Source organism: Hirundo rustica, chromosome 19 (genome assembly GCF_015227805.2).
Source record: "Hirundo rustica isolate bHirRus1 chromosome 19, bHirRus1.pri.v3, whole genome shotgun sequence".
NCBI lineage: Eukaryota > Metazoa > Chordata > Aves > Passeriformes > Hirundinidae > Hirundo > Hirundo rustica.
Genome location: NC_053468.1, coordinates 4,256,798 through 4,273,044, shown reverse-complemented (window position 1 = coordinate 4,273,044; position 16,247 = coordinate 4,256,798). Strand labels below are relative to the sequence as shown.

The 16,247-nt window shown below is 44.4% G+C and overlaps 1 protein-coding gene across 3 annotated transcripts in view; it reads right to left on the bottom strand.

Moving 5' to 3' along the window:
- FAM222B (family with sequence similarity 222 member B) overlaps positions 1–16,247 on the bottom strand; it is a 36,375-nt gene that overhangs the window by 7,852 nt on the left and 12,276 nt on the right. For 2 of the 3 annotated variants that reach the window (XM_040082702.1, XM_040082703.1), the window contains exon 2: positions 2,511–2,638. The exons of the other annotated variant lie outside the window; for it this stretch is intronic. In XM_040082702.1, coding sequence (XP_039938636.1) covers positions 2,511–2,592 — 82 coding nt within the window. In that variant the 5' untranslated portion in view covers positions 2,593–2,638. The remainder of the gene's footprint in view (positions 1–2,510; positions 2,639–16,247) is intronic. 3 annotated transcript variants of the gene reach the window in all.

Here is a 16,247-nt window from a genome sequence, read left to right as displayed (position 1 = left end):
TAAAAGCTGCCTATGGTTAAATTTTCATTATCACTAAACAAAATACAAACAGGCTTTCAGGACTGCCACCCTAATGAGAGCTCCTACACTGGGGCAAGCCGGAACCAGTTGTGTCCACCTTCTGCATAAAACCTTCAATTTCAGCAGTTTCTCTAAAGGCTTTACAGAAAGAACCCTCCCAAAAGGACTCATTGTAGCTGATGATCCCATACTCTGTCCAATCTCTTCTCTGATGTCCTCTCCCAACAAAACACTTTTGAAGAAGCACCTTTCACTTGATTTTGCACCATTGTCACAGAAAAATGACCTTTTTTTTCTCCTCAGAAGGTGTGGCACTGTTGATATGTCCAACAGCAGCTGCAGACACAACCTGAACAATATTGCCTCAAATATCCCAACTGACCAGTCAGGTTTACACTGGAATCCCTGGGAGGAAGGCAAGAACATTGATGCTGGGCCAGTGAGAAATCCTCTGTGTGGAAAAGTACGAATTCCAGGGTTAGCCTGAACTCAGGCTGGAATTCACCAGAAAATACTGAAATTTGAACTCCTTTAGTCATCAGTTTCTAAAGGAAAAAATATGTGCATATTAATCTACCAAACTCCCACTGCACGGAACACTTGTAGGAACAAGCCCCTTATCAGAGAGTGAATATTGAAAAAAAGAAAGTAACTGAGCTAATGTGGATTTTTAAGCGCTAATAAAAAGTCTGATCCAGAAAACTACACTTAAAAATTATTAACACAAACACTGTAAGTATGAAGAAAAGCAATCCTGTGGAGTTCTGTTCCTTTTATAAAAGCAACAGCACTATTATTACAGCCTGTTTCTACCCCCCATCAAAAGTCACAAGTCACTGTTCATTAAAAAATGCTCATTAACTCAGCTCTGCCCTGGCCAGGGGCTGGGCTACTCATGCATCTCCAGCAGAAGAGAAATGCACCAATTAATCGTGCCCACATCTGCAGCAAGGCTGAGCAAGGTCTGTACCAGCAGCCTCATCTTCCATATAAATCAGAACAAACCCAACAGCTGAGCATTACCACTGCCAGCCCGTGCCTGCCAGCTACTTTATGTCCTAAATTCTTTGCAAAGCAGTTCCCAAAGCTCTTCACTGAGCAGGAGACAGCGATGCTTTCAGCACATGGATCTGCAGATCTCTGAGAAACAGCATCAGGTACCATCAGGTGAGAAAAACTGCCCAATGTACCAGCATGTTGCCTTGTAAAGCTGTAATTAGCAAATACCTGATTTATGCACAGCTGCCCTCACATGAACCTCAACATTTTGCTTTCAGAACTAAGCTCTGACAAAGAAATCTCACGCAATGCACAGAGCTGGGCACGTCCTCACCCCACAGGCTGTCAGCAATGCTCACACTGGAAATAGGAAAGAGAAAGGAGGGGATGCCCCGTGTGATGCCATCACCAGTCCTTTGGTGAGTGAAGATTTTCATTGTTGCTGACTGTCATTACAATTACCAAGGCCACGGAGTCAGCAGAAGTGCTGTGGGGGAGCTCAGGTGGGTATGTGAGCTGTGTCAGTCATTTCTGGCAGGACCACGACCACGAGCAGGTCACCCTTAAGTGCAAAACTATCTTCCCTATTTATTTTCTGTAGCATCACAAGCCTCACTATATGAACAATTTAGCTACAAGTGGACTGTAAATCACTTGGGTTTAAAAAGCAAGGAGTGCCTCAGCAAACAGATCTCCCAATGCACATTTCAAACACAAGAGACAGGTCACAGCACTAAGAACAAGTACTCAGACCTTACATAGAAACCTTGGCATTTCTGAAATTTCAGCTGAACAATCAATGTGCTACTTCAGTGATAAAGAGACAGAGTAAGAGTTAATAAAAACCCTAGTCAGTAAACTTACATTCCCAAGCACAAGTTGTTCTTAAAAATACCAGTACAACTATGAAAAAAATGACTGAAGTTATCAAAAAAGAATTATCAGAGCACTCTGCAGACATACTTTCAGAGGCACCAAAGAGACATCAGAAAGAAGACGGAAACTTTGAACTTTAGTAATTTGGGCTAGCTCACTAATATTTGCAGTAAAAGCCCCAGGTATGTAGAGCAAGAGCTGCTGACCTCAAAAGGTTTGCATTAGACTGATCCAACTTTTATTGGTGTCTACGAGTAATTGCACGAAGGGAAGCGAAAAAGACTGAGGAAAAAGTGTTGAGAAGCAAATCAGCTGGCACACTTTTAGCACAAAACCTTTTTAGCAGAGAGGCACGAATCTCACAGGAACCTCACTTGCTGCATCCTGCTGTGGTTAAAATTAACCTTTGCAGAGCCAGGAACAGAGGAGCTGCACACATGTGAACCTCTACAGCCATTTCTCAGAGCCTTTACTGACAGATGCCTTGAAGGCTTAACAAAAGAAAAGACTCTGCATTAAACAGTTTTTCCACTGTATCCTAAATGTTTATGTCACAGCGGTACCAGAGCCAGATTTAACAGTTAACCACATCCTGCAGACAAAACATCACTCACATTTCTGAAGTCCAGTGTTCATCTGCGTGTAAGAAAGAAGCTGAAAGGAGAGGTCGCCTGGTCCTGGCAGACAGGCCAGCATGGCAGACAGGCACTAACACAACATGGGGCATTCACTCCTCTGCACACTGCAACAACAGAGAGACAATTCAAAGTTATAATACAAGGAGGAACAGAGAAAAGAAAGCGGCAAAGAGCCATCCCTGGGTGAAGGCCTGACCAAGCACAGATGCGCAACCGCTGCTCCAGTCCTGACTGCATCTCCTAACGGCAACGGAAATACTTCAAGAACTGGGTCATCTGCAGGGTTAAAACCAAAATAGCTGCCTCGCTCTCCTCTGCTACTTGACACACAGAGAATAATCCACAGCTCTGTCCTCACTTTTCAAAGGTGGTTGTTATGAATGGTAAAGAAAGCACCATCACTCATTTCGCTATGTTGAAACGCGCTGGTATCCACCAAGGCAAACTTCTCTGGAGAAATCCTGTCAACTGCTCTTTTGCATTTAACAAAAAGGCATGGCATGCATAAATTGAAGGCAAAGTATGCAGCACTCTGCCTTGTGGCAAGACTAAGCTGCATGCTACAGCTTGTAATTTCTGTGGTCCATTAGGCTGAAAGATGAATGGCTACAACTTCCTTCATTTCAGCAGAGACTCGCTAACCCGAGCTGCTGTGGGGCAGACAACAGCAAGATCTGCACAAAGGGACTGCAGAGGTGCCACCATCCTCTTCTGTTTGGTCCAGCATTTAAGAAATCAAAACTTGAAATGGAGCACTAAAGCTCTTTGTATAGAAACACAGCACAACTCCCCTCAAATCCCGCCACTGCTGAGCAAAGAGGGATCCCAGCGACGAGGCTAACTGGGGCTCAGAGTGTCCAGTGTTACTAGAATTACAGAGATTTAAGCTGGAACAAGATCTCTAAAGGCCACCTGGTCCAAGCCCCTGCTCAAACCCTCCTGGCTGCAGCACTTTAGAAAGTTCTGGAAACAGGGTAACAGAACCAAGTGGGAGAAATCAGTAGATTTCCTCTCCTTGTCCAGATGTCCACAAGCATCAGCGCTGCTTTACAGAGCAAAACACCTAAGGAGCAGCTAGAAAGGCTTTGGGATTTCTTGTATGACCTCCAAAACATGGGAAGAGTTGAAGGACTGAAGACTTGTAAGCGGATTTCGTTTCAGTCACTGTTTCACAAACCCCAATTAAAAAAACTGGGGAGGCATTCAAAGATCAAAAGGGGAGGAAGGAGAAAGCTCGAGCCCAGACATGAGAAGCCACATCCGCCAAAACCTCTCAGAGGCCACTTCTGAACGAGTCTCGCTGCTGAGACGGCACAAACAATGCGATGACAGCGATGTGACACCATCAGCTCCGCCACCTTCACGCTCCAGAAACCTCCAACAGCACATTTCTGCAGAGACCTTTCAAAGACTTGAATGCAAAACCTCACCTTAGACCACCAGCACAGGTCAGACTGCCCACGGAACGCTGGCACCAGCGGAGTGAACAGCGTGGTCTCGAAGCTTTCCTGCAGCACAGCAATTACTCACTGTGTACAGTTCATTAGCTCCATGTTTATGCATCTCCTCAGCTCAACATGCAAAGGTTGATTAAACCAACGGCCAAGAAATCTCATACAAATATTAATTTATGAGAGCTTCCGCATCTTCCGTGAGCGAGCGCTCTCCAGAGCTGACCGAGTGTGGCTGAGAGAGCCTGCTGGGTGCTGCTTTGACTAACAAAAATAGTTTTGGGCACTGAATGTCGGTCTGACAATCCAGGCTGTTGCCCATTCGTCCTTCCCACGCAGAGTAACACAGACCTGCTGCTGTGAGAAACACTGACACCACCTCACCAAGGTGCGGGGCTGACAGCACAACCACCAACACAGCACGTTTTGTATCATTATTCTCCGTTTCATTCCTAGGAAACAGCAACAATCTGCACTGCCCGAAGTCCAAGGTATGTAAAACCTTGTAAAATAAACCTAAACTTGGATTTTCCTCCGATTCTCTGAAGGAGATGGAATTCTTGGAGTCTTTCAGAAATGATGACTGAAGACCTGTCACATCCACAACATCAAGGAATTGCTTGAGGAACTGAAAAGTTGCCCAGCCTTTACAGATGAGATTCAGTCGTGACTGTGGGTACACAACATTCAGTGAAACTTTGCAAATAGCCCGTGGGCAGCACTTTCCCGTCCCAAATCATGCCCAGCAAGACCAAAAAGACAAAACAAGAATCCAGCTCCTTTTAATCAGAAGACAAAACCACTGTGAGTTGTCAGAGCTTTACCTGAGTAAGCAACAGAAACACCCACAGTCAGCAAGAAAAAAATAATAATTGTATTTTCCTTTTTTCCTCATTTCATCAACTTCAGAAGGCTGGCACAAACAAGACCTATTTCTCAGTGAAAAGCAGACAAACAAAATTAAGAGCCTTCACTGCAGACAGAAAAACAGATCACACTATTCCCATATTCATCTGAGCATCCACCTTTTACTCCAATAACGTTTGACGCCAACCAAGGATTCACTTCTCGTGACTGCAGGCCCAAAGGAGGTCGGTGTCTAAAACATTATTTAATTGATGGCAAGTTTGTGTGCAGCCCTGAAAGGGCACAGCCGTGCTCTGACTGAGGGAGCTGCATTTCTGGCAGCAAGATGCAGGGAGGTTTTGCTCACCTGCTCCATCATTAACGCTCATTAGAGCCTGAACTGCAACGCTCTCAGAAAGCCTCTTGCTGAAGTGCCCCAGCGAGGTGCACACAGCAATAAACAGGATAATGGCACATTAGGAGAGAGAACAAGTGATTAGGAGTGGTCACAGCATTCACCTCGGAATAGCCAGGCTCCTGCTACATGACAGCAGTGCTTCCTTGAAGGTCAAAACATGTATTTACAGAAGCTTTAGCTCCAGTATGGAGAGCGATGTTTTAGAGAGAGCTATAAAGGCAAGCTGTTCCCACAGGCAGATAATAGTTTTAGGTAATGCCAAAGGTTCATAAAAGACTGGGGCAGCAATAATAATTTTAAAGGAAATACTGGACTTACAAAAAATAATTTGAAGTGGAAGCCTAAAATCGCTCTCTTAGCTTGATTTGCAGTAAGCAAATTGATGACATCTAGGTCACTGCTGAGCATTAGAACAAGAAATTCAGACTTGTATAGAAGTGCTGACCATAACTCCATCACTGAATTTATTATAATTAAAATCCTGCTTCAGTTTTTCTTCCCTATGAAATCAATACTGTTTTTCATAATCGAGATCTCAGTATTTGAAAACAAACACATTTGAAATATCCTGACAAGCATCCCATGCGTTTTTTTCTAGTTAGAAATTAATTAACATTATTCCCTTTGAGACACTCAGCACCTGACCACTACTTTCTGACCTGACTCTTCCCCAGCATGAACTGTCACGGACAACCCCAACTCACCACCAGCTAAAATGAACTGAATCCCTGGCATGGGCTGTATTTGGGATTTGAGGTGAGCAACATTGGCTGTTTTAGGATTGGCAGCTGGGCCCATCAGCCCCTCCTGCTTGGGTTTAACTAGTCCAGAGCAGGAGATGAACTGAACTTGGCACATCAGGACTTCTCACCAGCACATCTGGCCCCATGGTGGCGACTTGTGTGGGCACCAGCACCTGCAAAGCTCCAGCCCCTCCAAGAATGAATGGTGTGCTACTGGGGGAAGTGGAATGGAGAGGGTTTTGCACTGTACCAGGGTCAGTCACACTGTCATCTAAACCAGTCAGCTGCAAACTGGAGACTGATCTGACCAGTAGGCTGTGGCACCCAGCCATGGAGGGCTGTGAACCGTGAAAACCTCGGTTTTTAAACTGCATTTTAAACAGATTCTGTGCACTGCCAAATGCAGCACAACGAGCTCTGTCTTGAAAAAATATATATAAAAAAAAGATAAAGCATATCTCTAGAGGAAAACAATCATTGGATGGGAATAAATAAATAAATACCCCTCTTTGAAGTGATTTTAATCTAATCTGGCTGCGGGATATAATCTTAACAGCACACGTACTGCAGGATGCTCCACAAAATAGCAGGTTTAGACATGTGAACAGATTTTTCTTCTCCTAAGATTTATTAATAATTAAATCAAAGCATGCTAAGCTTAAGAGGGATTTGCAGTGCTTGGGATTTAGGGGTAATTGGCACATCCTCACAATGACTATTAGGTTCAGCCTTACCTGCACATCATGGTGTTTTCTGGTCCAGGCAGCACAGGATGGAAGAACTCACATCCACCCACTGCCCAGGGACACTCCTGCAGAGCTAAGAATCAGTTCCAGTAGAACATACCACAACATTGCCTTTCTTGACTTAAAAATGTATCATTTTCTGAATTATATTAAACATTTAGTATTTATTGCCTCTGTGTTTCTCAGACCAGGGGGTACTTTTACAATCTAGAGTAAAACCTAGGTGTAAAACAACTACTAGGAAATTTTCTATCACAGTTTTATCATCATATAAATGGATCACATATACAGTTATTGCCAAGTTTTTAGATACACCAGCTTCTGAAGCTCCTGAGAGGCCTTACAGGGTGAGAATACGAAGGAAACAACTCCCCACAAACCACCCCTGGCCACTGAAACATGGGAAACTGAGCTGGTTTAGAGGAAAGCAAGCTGGTGAAGTCTAAAGTTAGGTTCCTGAAAGTAAACACGCATGTTTGAAATTCCACAATTAACTGCGGGCTTGTTCACAAACCCTTAGGCCAGGAGGAAGCGGGGAGCATCCACCCACACACAAAAGAAAAAGCTCCAAACTATTCCAAGTTTCCAGCACCCTGGGGTCCCGAAAGCCTAAGTGTGAGGGTTGTTAAAAGCTTGTGGCTGCTATGCTTTGCTTCTCCTCTGCTCTTTAGTCACAAGGTAGTTGCATGAAGTTGCACATCCACCGAGAAGTCTCAGAGCCACTGGCGGGATTTACGGCAGCCCCCCGGGCGGACGCAGCACATGCCAAGCTCAGAACGCACAAATGCTGCAGGCAACAACAAAAACTAACCCGGGCTGTGAAGTTTCTTTGGTACAAATGTCTGCGAGAGCTTGCCAGGAAAGAGAATTGAATCCGGGCCAATTTTCATGCTCTGAGGGAAACTCAGTGTCCCATTTATCCCCTCCCCGGCAGGCTGCTCAACACCAAGAGGAATAATTCCTTTTTCTTCTCCCAAAGTAACCTAAAATGTAGGGGTTTCAGAGACTTGTTCACGTCAACCCTCCTGCCAACCTCAGCATTCAATACAACTCCTTCCAGGCAGTGTCTAGACCCATCCTGCAGGCTTCCTGCCTTTTTCCAGCTCTGAAACTGCCCTTTATTCTTGGGCACTTACCAGAATGGCCCTTTCCCAGGACTGCTGAAGGGCCAGAGATAAATCTTAGCGTTTCCTGGAAGAAATTTACCAAACTAGCACTGTATTCATCACCGGCTGGTATCACATCCTCTTAATGCTTTCTAAATGGAAAACTGCAGAACAGTGGGCAGAGAAGTTGTCCTCTGAAACGGCAATAAATCACAATAGCATTGAGTGGACTTGGGGATAAATAAATAGGAAACTGAACAATAGGAAGTTGCCTTTTGTAGCACGGGGAGTGCACAGTCAGCACCTGCCAGCACAGGACCTTTGGCTTTCTGCATTCAGGTGGACCTTTTGTGGAGCCCTTGCAACAGTTTCGATCAAAATCTATTTCTGCTTCTTGCCATTTAATTAACTATGATTTTGCTTGTAAACCACGTCACCTTTTAGGCTGACCTCCATTTATAATGTTACTCAGGCAACAAAATTAGTTTGGTGGGGAAGGCAGAGAGAATTTAAATGCTGCCATAGCACAGCTCTGCTCCTCTCTCCGAGCTGGGATGACAATGCCTGTGAGGGGAGAAAAGGAAGCAGCTTTGGGATAACAGCACTTAAATGGAATATTGTTCATATCACGCTCCTCGTGCCCAAAGGCTACTACTGAAGGCTTCTAGGTGAGCAATTTGGAACAGGATGCAGCGCACTAAAAAAAGCCAAGGAGGCGGCTCTCAGCTTCAGGTATTGCCACGTGTGACATCAGTTCCATAGAATTCACTCCTCAGATAAAGCAGCAGCAAGCTCAAGGTTATGATCTTAAGAGTTTAAAAAGCCTTTTTTTAGGTCTGTCCCAAGAGATTATTTTAAAACACAGTACTACGCATCTGCCGAGGAGTAGAACAGTTGGCTTTAATTGTAAGATGGATTTTTACATAGCTTCTGACCTTTCATCTAATTGAGGCCTGAAGAAGGAAAAAAAGGGGAAAGAAAAGCTATACGTCACTTCAGTTATTAAAATCCATCAAGCTCAGACTTTAGCCTTGGGATAACCACAGCCAAAAAATTGACTTGCAAGTAATTATCACTGCTATCTGCAATAAAAGTTAATTGGACATAATTGAACTAAAGCCCTAATCTGAATGAAGCTGTTGCTGGCAAGAAGCCTGCTCCTGCCTGCACTCTGCAAATGGAACTGCTAGCAGGAAAATGGACAAACACGAGGCTGCTTTACAGTGTGCCCACTGCAAATCAGAGCAGTTCTGCAAACAGCTCATTAGCTGGGCCAAGATAAAGCCATTATGAGGTGAGCCCGTCCTCCCCAAACACACCCTTCAACTACACCCAAACAGGGCGACGGCGCAGAGTTTCAAAAAACAAGTTTCAGTTTTACAGACCTCTTAATTACAGGCACTGAAACATTAGATTCACGTCACCAGCCGCCGGTTTTATCAGCCCCCGGAACGCTGTCAATACCAGTACAAATAATGTACTTTTTGAGCACGTAAAGACACTGACTCAAAAGGTTTTCAGCGCTGATAATTTACCACCTTCATGCAGTTCAATAGCCTTTCCTGTTGTAGGACCAGCTTCTTTCATCTCTGCAGCAGAGCAGACAATTAGCTGCTTTCTGTGCTCAGCCCATGCAGGTGGCTGGGGGAAGGGAGCGTTCAACTCAATTCCTGCTGATTCGTCCATTTATATTTTGCATTTTTGTTAACTAACAGACCAGAAAGCGGTCGTCAAACCCCATGCTACTCCAGAAGTTCTTTACAATTTTAATTATTAACACTCTGTCCTTCACCAAAGCATATCAAAGCACTTAACAAACATTACTGAAGCCACATAAGCACTCTGACACAGGCAGAAAATTGCACACAACTCCTTTTACAGTTGGATTCGGGTTTTTTGACTGTATTTATTTTAGAAGAGTGGTCTCCTGATGATGGACTAGTCTACGACAGGAGAGATGGAGGCAAGTATCTGGCTCACCACAGGTTCCTGACATAATTTTGGATGAAGCATTTAATCACCTCATGCCACGGTGACTCTTTGTTTAAAGGACAGCAGCGGGTGACAGTTTTCTACCACTGAAGACTGCGAAGACAAATGAAACTGCAGAGCATTTAACACCACCTCGACTTCTCACATCAGGCTTACAAGGTCACGGTCTGGGCAGTCTGCTGGGGACAAATGGACACAGATCACCTTTCCCTGTCCTGAGCACCACTTGCTCACCCCTGCTCCTCTGCATCTTCACAGCTCAAAACAGAACTTCTCAGCTCAAGAAAGCTGCAACGAAGAACCAGTGACATCAATTCCCTTTCATGACCCAAATCAGTGGCTTACTTTACTTTGCTCAAAGCCCTCACCTCTTTTTAAGAGTATTTTTAGATTTAACTCTGTATTCTGCAACGTGGCAGGAGCTGACAGACAACATAGGTGCAAAGTAGGTCTTGCCAGGTGTTGCAGGCCACTCCTAAGGTGAAGGAAAGATGCAAAAAAGACAAGTCAGGACAATTGTAGGGCCTGGCCAAAGCTTCAAATGAGGATTTTTGGCTGTGCTTGAAACACACATACTAGCGGTCAGTTGTGAGACAGATGAGATATTACTTTTACCATGGGAACATATGCAAGAAATACGAAAATCGACCTGCCCGAAGTCAAAAGCAATTTGAATAACTTTGTATCTGCCTCCTCTCAATTTTCACTACACTAAAGCACTCTGACCTTTAATTAATTTTAATTCTCCTTTCATATGGTTACTTCCAACTTCAAATTTTTCACGCTGTACTGGTGGGAAACAGGGATGAAGACACAGCCTGGTATGTATCGTGGCTATGTTCATGGGTGCATACAGATCCATGGATATTTGGCGGGGGAGCAAAGGATGCTACAGCTGAACCACAGCAGCTAGGTAAACACAGTACTGTCATCAAAATAACTTGCCCTGGATACCAGGCTTACATTTTTATTTTCAAAATGCAAAACAGACTCGCTACCCACTGCTGTAGCATTCACAAAAGATCCCATTTTCCTCAGCAAGATACTGTCAGGCACAAACAAACATTCCTTCCTCCAAAGCACCCATTATCCTCGGGGCAAACTAAACCAAACTTCTTCCTACAAGCTGGAGCAGCATCTCCAACATCACAGCAGCTCTGAAATATGGAACAAGACTGACAGACACGAGCGTGCCTGTTCTCATGTGAACATGGGAAAATTAAGATTAGCTGAGATCCATCCTTTTATTCCATCCAAAGGAAACCCAGAACAGCCCAGCCTCTACCAAACTACAGGATGCTGCTCACACATACCCCAGTGGAGGTACCATGCATTCCCACCAACAGACATTCTCCATCCTTTATGCAACTTCCTGCTGCCTTCAAGTGATAAGAAACCAAAATACACACTGACCCCTTTCCCATAGGGGACAGCCTGCAGTTATAACCTCAACATCCTCAGCAGGAACAGGGTTATGTGCAGCTTTCCTACGTGTTCCATGTGTGGGAGAAGCACGAGGCCATAATTCTGGGCTTTACTTCACCACACAGGACATGAGCTTCCTCATGCCACTCTTGGGTAGAATTCCTCCCTCTTGGTATTCTTGCTTTCCTGGATCTGAAAAGGAAGTTTTTCTTAGGTACAGCAAACAGCTGCCTAGGCAAAGGGGAAACATGAAACAGTTCCCTCTCCTGTGGCTGTTTCACAAAGATCACCATTTTCATTATCTCCTCTCACTCCACACTTACTTTGTAAAAGCCCTGAATTAAAGTCTTAATCGTGACTTACAGAAATCCTTGTGGCTGCACATGACAGAAGGAAGACAGTTTTTACTTTTAAAATATCGTTAGAAGTTACGGATTACGACAGTTCCTGGGTAGGAAAGCAGCTATCTTCCCCTGTTTATTACAACCTGATTATTTAAAAAAAAATACCACAAAATTCAGAGCTAACTCTGAACAAATTTTACCTCTATTCAACAGACAAACAACAGAGCAGACATTTGTTAGCTATTGAAAAATATGTTTTGAGTCCTGTTTTAAATATAGATCCACTTGAAAATGAGAAATATTTGCAAATAAGATGAGGCAGAATGCATTACACTCCATAACAAAAGAAAAACTGAACTTGTATATAAAGGAATAAAAATAGGAAGTGACTCACTTTTGGACCAGGTGTGCTGGTGGTGTGTGAACATGGGCTCACAGGGAGGATGGATTTTGGTTTGCATTGGTCAGGCATGTGAACCCTTCTGACCTGGACAATCACACCGACAGTTTGGTTTAGTATTTCTCTCTCTGGACACTGAATTACGGTGCCACACATGGTGAGATTTTTAACAGCCCATTTACAAAGCCAGCAGTGAAAAATACATTTTTAAGATCCAAAACTGGAGATCTCCGTCTGACTGTGCACAGCAACAGAGCTTCCTGCTGGACCATGAACACATCAGCTCTTGGATACACATCTTATCATTTGTAAGGGCAAGATAAGACCTCCTTCTGTAGTTGGAGATACCGTGCAGCCAGCTGCAAAGATGAAAAGCATTTTAAGAACCTCAAACAGAAGCTGCAACACACGTACAAAACACCCACCAGAAGAAAATAGAAGCCATCAGGTGAATACCAAGGAGCTGGACCAGACACTTTGGATGGTGTTTTCCTGTCAACCTTCACAACGAGGGGCTGGTGTCCCGCTGGCTTGTCCTGACACAGACCTACTGTCCTTATCAAACTCCCAGGAAACTCAAAGGCCACCTCATAACAACCCCACAGAAGAAAGGACAAGAAATACATTATTGTGAGCTACTGTAGAAAGTCTCTGCTAGTCTCACTGCTTCCCTGAGAAGCATGAAAAACAGCCACTTGCACAGCTGGCAGCTCTAAACAGCCATAGGGAAAGCAACACGAGCGTGCAAGGTGTCTTCAAAGCCTCTGCACACCACAAGCACCAGAGGATTTTGTCTGAAGATCTGCTAAAACACTTCAGCACAATCTCACCTGACTCCTTCAGCAGCTGCCAACACACCACCTTTGCCCGAAGTTTATGTTCATGAAAGATTTTTTTTCACAGAAAGTTTTACTGACTACAGGATGTTTTTGTTTGCTCTTGTGCATTTTTCCTCCTCTGCACTTGCCTTTTCCTTCAAAAAAATAAACAAAAAAAAACCCCAACACACACAGAGCAGTAAATAAATTGCAAAGGCAGGACACAGAGGGAGCTGAAACTGTACCACAGGCAGGGAGATCCCTTTGCATGGCAAACACAACATGTGTGTGTGGGAGAAGAGAACAAACACTGCTGCTGCAGCCTGCACTTCAACAGCAGACAGAGCACAAAGCTGCCTGCACAAAGATGAGCTCCTGGTAACCCATCTCTAACAGCTCTGACCTCCACTGTGCAGCTCCCACTAAAAGTATCCCCAGGTTTTAATTTCCAATTTGCCTTTCCAGCCACGGAATTGCTACAGTCAACAAATTCAAAAAGGTAAATTTTTCTACCTTCAATTAACTGCATTAGTAGTGTTTATAACTACGTGATTGATAAATGCTCTCCAGGAGCTGTAATTAATGTATTTTTTCCTTGGAACACACACCGAACCCCTTGGCGCTCAGACACTTAATGAAAAGCAATTTATCAACTTGCTTTGAACAGCTGAATCTGACTCCTTAATGCAGAGAAATAACACGCTTTGCTTTAAGCACCACCACCCCGAGAGCGGGATGCGCAGCGCGACGTTCCGAACGCCATCAGACGCGGCTGGGATTCTGATCGGGATGACAGCGACCAGAGCGCTCATCTCCCTGGGTCTGATTCAGTCTGGCTTAACTGGGATCCTTTCCTCCCGGGATGCAGTCGAGCAGGAGATTTGTGCAGATGTGCTTTTGCAGGATGGGAGATCGGGAGCGCCTCCTCAGGACACGGGACAAAGTTCCAAATTCTCCCATGCCTGGCACGCGCGCGCCGGGAAGCAGCAGCAGCAGCTCTGAGTATTTCAGCCTGGACATGTGTTCAGCTGCTCACAAAGCAGACAAAAATAAAGTGCTTACAGAGTGTTTGAATGCTAATTTCTCAAACTGAGCGTTGCTTTGTATAGTTGACATATGCAAAAAAAAAAAAAAAAAAAAGGAGCCGGGGGGGGGGGGAAGGGGGGAAGAAGCATTTAGGAGGAAAAGTTTGACATCACAGAATATTTTATGGTGGTATTAACCACTGGAGGGGATTAACCAACCTTCAAAGGCTAAAATCTAAACTCTCATTTCTGAGACTATAGGCTAGGGATTTCCAGTATAGGAGCTGGTCTGTACTCCATGTGGCAGACTGAACGCAAGGATTACATATTTCCATTGCACATTTAAGTCTGTTTCCCATTCCTGCAGGGTCCTGCTCTCTTCCATTTGTCTTTTGATGCAGATGAAAGCTAATGCAGATTGCAACTGCTGATACAGAGAAAGGCACAAGACACAGCGAGCTTTTGGACTAAGGAAAAAAGGGACTCAGGTCCAGACTGCTCCAGCACGTCAAGAGATTGTCTTTGAAACTATAAAACTAGAAATGAAAGCACTGCGTTTTTATTTTATTTGATCAAAGAGACTAGAAAGGAAGGGGGGAAAAAAAATCACATCTTACAGATGCAGGGTAGCATTTAACTACTTCACACACGATACGGGACCAGCTGATCTCATACAGATATGAATTTGGAGAAAAAACAAAGAGGTAAAGTCACTCCAGCTCTACAGACAGCTCTGCCTGCACAGATCACTGCTTCAGGCTCTGTAAAGAGCAACAGGAACCTGTTTCAAAGCCAGAAAGCCACTGGAAGCACATACCCAGCCCTCGCCACAGGAACAGGTTTCCAGCCTCCAGTGAAGAGTAGAGGAGCGAGCTCCTGTCGAATCACAGAAAATAGACTCCAAATATAACAGCTACTTGAATAAATCCCTGATTGCTCCCTGTTCCAGTGCTCTGACTGTGGGATAGCAGCACACCGTGGCAATCTTCCCAAGGAGGGCTTTCGACTGCGAGCTGCAGAGGGACAAGACTGAAATTCTTGAACGGAGCATCTGCTCCAGCACGTGCTTGGCACCAGGAGAACGAGGCTCTGCAGAAGTACAAATGGCACTACAGGTAGCAGCTCTGCAGATCCCAAATTGCAGCATGGAAAAAACAGATACCTATCGCTGCCACATTCCCTAAGAGAACAGATTTTAAGTATCTGCTCATGGAAATTTCTAACTGCAGAAGGGGAAGCATTTAGATTGCCTCTGGGCAATGAAACCATCTAGGTCTTTGCCTTTCACTAAAAATTAAGCAGAAGTCATTTTAAGGAGGCAGGCAGACAACAGTTTTGCACAGGAGATCAAAAAGCTCTCCAGATGTTTATTTTAAATGAAATTCAGAAGCCAGTATAAACCAGATTTTAAATACTGAATAATCCGTACCATAATTTGCATGAGAAAAAGAGGCAAAAGGTTCCATCCTACTGCTCTGAAACTCTCCAGGAACACGAAGGGTTGGATTTTGTTCCTCAACTCTTCAGATAAGAATCTGAAATACTAACAACTCCACACTGCAATCTGATGGCTGTTTAAAGAATATTTTTCCCCTGTGCTATACACTTGGCTGCTCTACACAAACACAGAAGGGCATCCCACATGAAGGAAGTCTCTGACCTTCCTCACCAAGACTCTGCAAAATTCTGGATTGGAAAGTGTCTAAAAATGTCAGTCCTAAATCTTCAACTTCTTCTCCTCTTGCTACTTTCACTGAATGCCTCCTGATTGTGCAAAAGCAGAATATTCAGGCGTCAATCTAAGTAGTTTGGGTGTTACGCTGACAATGTCTCTGGAGAGGGGAAGAGAAGAGAGGACAGATTTCCAATAGCTCAGACACTTCCCTGCAAGCAAAGCTGCTACACAGCAAATGAAATAAATAAAGAGGGAAAGTAACACGTCAGAGAACTTTCACCAAGGTCATGTCAGGATGCTGAACGCTCCCCATCTGCAGGGGAAGATTTAGATGCCTGTTCCACCAAACATATCCACTCCCCTATTGGCAACAACAGCCCTCATTAAAGCAAACCAGTTCTAACCATTAAAGAAAGGACATTGGGAAGATGATATTAGCTAACAAATGCAAAAGGAAAACCCAACAGAGGCAGTTCTGGATGGGTGCCTCCTGCAGCAAAATACAGCCCCGAGCACAAGAGAGAGCCCCTGCAGGACCTGGGAATGGGCAGCACAGGCTATCCCAGCCATAAGGATGGACAGCTCTGCTCTGCTCAATGCTAACAGCTCCTGGCTTGCAGCAGAGAGATTTCATACCCATTCAGCCAGAGCAGAACAGGGATCCCATCAGGAACAGGAGCTTTCAGGACTTTGCTGATGCACAGGGTGACCTACAGGTTGCAGT